Source organism: Trichoderma asperellum, chromosome 6 (assembly GCF_020647865.1).
Source record: "Trichoderma asperellum chromosome 6, complete sequence".
NCBI classification, from domain to species: domain Eukaryota; kingdom Fungi; phylum Ascomycota; class Sordariomycetes; order Hypocreales; family Hypocreaceae; genus Trichoderma; species Trichoderma asperellum.
The window spans coordinates 3,935,560-3,942,026 of record NC_089420.1 but is presented as its reverse complement, the minus strand read 5'-3'; the positions used below and the strand labels follow the sequence as shown (position 1 = coordinate 3,942,026).

Here is a 6,467-nt window from a genome sequence, read left to right as displayed (position 1 = left end):
CTAATGACTAGGTGTAATCCAACGCTGTAATTGTTCGTCGGTTGCCTGCTTAACTGAGAGATTGTCAGGTATATTTACGTTAACTTTAGTAAAGTATGGACGACGGTGGCTGGCCTGGTATTTATCTGTGCCATCCTTAGTGGGAGCATCTTTGGGATTGTAACCGGCAAACAACAAAACCCAGCTGTTATTAGGACCAATCTGAGCAACAGTCGGTACACCTGGTGCAAGGACCTGATCGCCGATGTAGTGCCAGCCATCGTGCTTCTCCTCGCTTTGAAGAAAGTAGTAGACCTCCTTCTTGCGCTTGGAATCCCAAAGATGATCTGGGTTGTTCTTCATCACCTTGCGGTACTGTTGGCCAGGGGCGGGCAGGAACGTATCTGAGTATGCGATGCCAATCTTGTACGTGTTCCGATTGTACGCTCCCACAGAATAGGCCATGAAAAATTTGCCATTAATTGCATGGATGTTGCCCGTTTCAATGAGCTTGAAGTGTCCCTTGCCAGAGACATAATTCTCTGAATTCAACTCTTCGCCAGGAAGCAATAAAAAGGTAGGGCTGGATCCGGGTGTCAACGTCGTGGGGTTGTTCATTGGCCATGCGGCAACGCCATCACGCTTTGGTTTCTTAGACTCCTGCTTCTGATACACGAGATATAGCTTTCCGTCCGGTGTCTCGAAGTACTTGCCGTCGTAGTTGGCGTCGACGTTGTCTGAGAATGTTCCAATCATCACCTTGTCCCCAATCCATGATGTCGGTGGCGAGTCTGCAGGGCCCGGGTTCTTCGAACGCGCGTGAACAATGACACTCCATCCGGATATTCCATCGCACTTTTTAGGCTTGCTTTGAACGTGCAGCGTTACGAGCGCATCCCACGAGCGATCCTTGCTCTGGAAAGGGTGAATCCCAGCGGCGCCGCAGATTTTTGTGCCGGCTGCATGCGCTGTTTGATTCAATGCCGAACCGGTTTCATATTTATTCTTGAGAAGAGAGGCGCATCCGGCCGAAAGGTCGCCACTGTTACACTTCAGATACTTGTGCGTGGTGCCTGAAATGTACAGATCCTTGGCGTCTTGATAAACAACATGAAACGGGTCCGAAAAATGGCCCGTTTTGGCACCCGGATCGGCGTTTGTCACGGGAGAGATGGTTATATCAGCTGCCCACGCGTGTGTAAAGAGTGCAAAGGTTGCAAGCTTAGTGAGATAAGTAATGATCATTTTGAATGCTCGGTCTCAAGAACCCATAGACTAGGGCAAGATGGAGACTCTGAGTTTTTTAACAGCATGATATTGAAGCTTATTGTATATTTATAAGGCTGGAGAAGGTAAATCAGTGCTTCGAAACGTACTACATCAGCCGTCACGGAAGTGTAACCTCAGCCGGCCCGTCGCTCCTGAGGCCGCCCGACCGTCCGACCGTCCGACCTGTCTCTAAAATTAGTTCCTATTACGTCTCGGCGCTACACTAGCAGAAGGTGGAGATAAAAAAGAAAGCCGCAGCGGTTGACATGAATGTGGTAATAGGGGTCTGTCAGGGTGTGAGAGAAAAAGGGGTGATGGGCCCGATCCCCAAACAAAAGTGGACATGCGTGTCACTACTCAGTCTTTTCTCATCCTTCTCATGTGTTCCTTGTAATGCCGATCCCTCGTAAGCAGCTGTTAAGGCTGGTTCCGTCACAATAATTGCTACAATTGCGATTATTCGTCAATTTTGTTTTTGCCTTGTTGATTTAACGGTATGACGGATCGTTACATCATGCCTAGTTCGGCCATAGTCGCCACTTTCGATTCTCTCATCAAAGAGCGTCGTCCAAGAGCTGAGATCCATGAAGCGGGTCAATTCAGTTGAAAAAGAGCAGATTCTACTTCTAGAAGGTCAGCCAATGTGATCATTTAGAGAAAAAAAATTACGACCAATTTACTAATTACATCGGTCTCATCTCAAGCTTTCAAGACTCTACCCATTCTATAGCCACAAGGTAACGCACTACAGCACCAATTGTAAGGACCGCTACAGGCAAATATTCCTGAAGCTGTGGACAGCTGGATTACCAGCCAGTTTTTAAACATTCTTTACGGAGCAGAAACACAAGTGATTATTACTGCTGCCTAGATACTCAAGATTATTAGCCTATATGATTCAGGAAGGTATATTCATAAATGCTTTTCTAAATGGAAGTGGTTATTGCTGCTGCCTGGAGGGATTCTTTATTCTGCCAGGGCATTTAATCTTTTATGAGAGTGTGGTTGCTCACCCCGGCTACCGCTTTTTGGCGTTGATTGTAGAACTAATAGAGTAAGAAAAAGAAATAGAACTAAATTATACTCCACAAGTATATACTCTATTAGCTCACTGAGAAGACCGTAACAGTATTTTATTGGCCGTTTTACGAAAGGAACAAATCTTTTAATCAGCACCAGGAAAACACAGGGGAAAACAAACATTTACACGTTTTAGGTATCTATGCCATAATTCATTGCAATCAATAAATTCCTGCAACGAGACTACCATTCCAATAGATAAATCTGTGATATTCCGGTTATATTGCTAATATCGAACTGGTACTTGAGTTAATCAACCTGAAATTAGTTAATATTAGCAGAGAAAATAGGAGTTTATATTACGACCTGAACCCCATGTCCATACATTAGTAAGCCTAGAGGTATGTACTTAGGGATTAATTAAGTACCGATAGACTAATTAAAGGAAGATTATGGTTTATAGGCCCCTTTATTAGATTACTTCTGTAAGCTATTGTAAGCCTATGCATTATAATTTAACTATAATTTAAATAAAATAACTTACTATATAAGACTGTTTATTATATTTATTAAATATAGCTTAAATAGTTAATTATTAATATAGTATTTATATAATAACTAAATTAAACCTTTATTTAAAATTATTAGCTATATAATTAAAACTGCTTATAAAATCTTTTATATTTTTTTATTAATATAAACCTAATGTTAAAGGTTTATTCCTTAAGAATTAATTATTTTATATTAAATATAAGATTAAAATATTATATATTAATAACTTTTATTTAAAAAAATACTTTAAATTTTTTAAGTAATTTAAATTATTATAGTAACCTTAAGTAACTTTAATACCTTTACTTTTAATTTTATTAAGGATATAAATAAAGATATTAACTTTATTAATAAATTTAACTAAAATAAATTTATTATTAAGTAATTTAAAAAACTTATTAAAAAATTATATAAAAAATAAAAAGCATTAGCCTTAAGAAAAGATATTAAAGTTACCCTTAAGCTTTAACTTTTATTAGTATATAATAATAAGCTTATTAAACTTTAATTATTTATTATATAACTTAAGGTTTATTTTTAAAATTTCTTTATTATTTTTAAAAAAGAAAAAGATAAAGTATCCTTTATAGTATTTTATTTTTTAAAACTTACTTTTAAATAGTTTAAATTAATTTAAGATAATTATATAAAATATAACTTTACTGCTAAAGATATTATTAAAGTTATTTTTAAAAGTTTTAATAAATTTAAAGAAAAATTTAAAAAAGCCTTTAAAGATATTAAAAAAATTAAAATAGCTAAAAATAAACTTACTATTATTTACTAAAAAGAAAAGTATTTAAACTATACTATAATATTTTAAGATTTAATAATATATATTAATTAAAAAGAATTAATATTTATTAAATAATTCTATAATAAACTTAAACCTAAAATTAAAAAAAAAGGTTATTAAATTAATTAAAAATAATATAATCTTTTATCTTTTATAAAAAAATATATAAAAGTAAATAATTTACTATAAAAATTAAAAATAAATTTTTTTAAATAAAAAAAAAATATTATTTAAGATTTTAAATAAATTAAAATAAAAAATAATAAAAATTAATTATTAAAAATAATAGTAGTATAATTAAACTTATAGACCTTAATATAATATAAAAGAAAAAAAAAGAATTTAAATATTATAATTATAAAAAGCTAAACTATATAATTAAAAACTATAAATCTTTAAAAAATAATCTATAATTCTTAAGCTAAAAGTAATATATATTATAAATAAAGGTAATAAAATTATTTATTTATTAAAATAATTAAAATCTTTTAAAAATAATAATAACTATAACTTTTATAAATTTATATTTAAACTTTTAAATATATTTAAAATATTAAATAAAGAAATTAATAATAAAATCTTTAATTAATAATCTATTCCTTAAGTTAATTTTATAAATCTAGTAAACCTAATTAAAGGTATTGCTTTAGAAAATAATAAAAATAATAAATAATATAATTATAAATATTACTTTAAAAAAACTAAAAATATTATATAATATTATAGAAATTTTATTTTTAAAATTATAGCGCTTAATTTATTTTAATATAATATTATAAATAAAGTAAATGTAAATATAGAAAATACTTTAATAGTATTATATACTTATTTAAATAACTTATAAAAGTAAACTTTAAAAATATAGTATATTATTAAGGCTATTATTATTAATTAAGCACTTACTTAAGGCCTTAATTATAAAATATAACTATATTAACCCAGTATATTTATTATATTATTAAATTAGCTAAATTAATTATATTACTTATAAATATATAAAGTATTTTAAATAAAAGGCTAAAAAGAATATTTTTTTAATATATATTTTTTAATATATAATATTAAAACTCTATAATAATTTATACTGCTTTATATAAAAAGCTATTTAATAATATTAATTTTTTAAAACAGTTATTTTAAAACCTTTTAAATATTTAAATAAAATAAACCTTTTTAAATATATTAATTAATTTTATAAAGTATATAAATTAAAAAAATTATAAAATTAATATAAGTAAAAAAAAATTAAAAAAGTAAAGTTAAATTATTAATAAAAAGAATTTAAAAACTATAATAAAATAAAATATTTATAATATATAAATAAAAAAATTAAAAACTAATATTATTTAAAAAACTATTAAAGTCCTTTATAAAAAAGTAATAAAAGGATTTATAATATTTAAATATTATTAATTTAAAATATAATAGTAAAGAAAAAAGAAAATACTTTAATAAAAGAATTATTTTAATAGTATTATTAAATAAAAATTTACTTAATATTTTAATAAATAGTAAATTAAAAAGTAATTATATATTTACTATAACTATAATATATCTGCAGTTATTAATATATAAAAAAAAAAAACTATATTAACTTTTTTATATTAAAGAATAAACCTTTAAATATAATAAAAAATAAATAAAGCAATAAATTAATCCCCTGCTGCTATAAATTAATAACTATATTATAAATATAATATATAATATAGCTAATATTTTAAAATATAATTTTATTTTAAGAATATTTTAGTTATATAAATATAAATTTAATATAAAATAAAGAATAGGCTAAATTTATTAATATAATAATAGAAGTACTTTAAGTAAAATTAATATAAAAATATTAAAAAAGGAACTAGGTTATTAAAAGCCTAAGGTCTTCTTTAGCTCTTTAAATATTCCTTTTTAATATTATTAAAAAAGGAAGAAAGTAAAATAAGTTTATATATAAAGGTATATTGCTATTTTATATTAAGAATTAATAAAACTTAATAAAGAATTATATAAGCTAAAAATAAAGAAACTTACTTTAAAAGAATAATTAATATTAATTTTAAAATAATATTAAAAATATTAAAAATTCTTTAATAATTAACTAAAAGAAAGATTATTACTATATTTAAAATAAAATTATAAAATAATATTAAAAAAAAAAGAATTATTAAAATTTTATAAAATATATAACTTAAGTAAAGGAAAATTAAAAATACTTAAAGAATAAATTAAAATATAATTATAAAAAAGATATATTTATATTTTAAAGTTATTAATTAAATACTTTATTATTTTTATTTTAAAAAAGAATAGTAAACTTTAATTAATTATTAACTACTATAAATTAAATTAAATTACTATTAAAGATAAAACCCTTTTATTATTAATTTTATAAATTAAAAATAAATTATATAAAAAGAAATAGTTTATAACCTTTAACTTTACTAAAGCTTATAAGCTTATATAAATAAAAGAAAAAAATAAATAAAAAATAGTATTTACTATAAAATATAGATTATATAAATATATAGTTATACTATAAAGGCTTATTAATATATTTATATTTTTTTAAAAGAAAATAAACTATATATTAAAACTATATTTAAATAACTTTATAATAATTTATATAAATAATATTTTTATTTTTTTAAAAACTTTTAAAAAATATAAAAAATATATTTATTTTATATTATAAAAACTTAAAGAAGTAAAACTTTTTATTAATTTTAAAAAATATATTTTTTATTTTTAATAAGTAGAATTTCTTAAATATATTATTACTTTAGAGGAAATTTATATAAACCTTAAGAAAGTTATTATAATTAAAGAATAACTAATATTTATAATATTTAAAGAA

General features: G+C 24.8%; 1 protein-coding gene across 1 annotated transcript; it reads right to left on the bottom strand.

The window, feature by feature from the left end:
- Positions 1 to 1,224, bottom strand: TrAFT101_010733 (uncharacterized protein; the record flags this gene model as incomplete). Its single annotated transcript, XM_024907146.1, has 1 exon — positions 1 to 1,224. One exon carries the CDS (start codon positions 1,222 to 1,224, stop codon positions 1 to 3), a length of 1,224 nt encoding a protein of 407 aa, XP_024754768.1.
- Between the last annotated feature and the right edge of the window lie 5,243 nt (positions 1,225 to 6,467).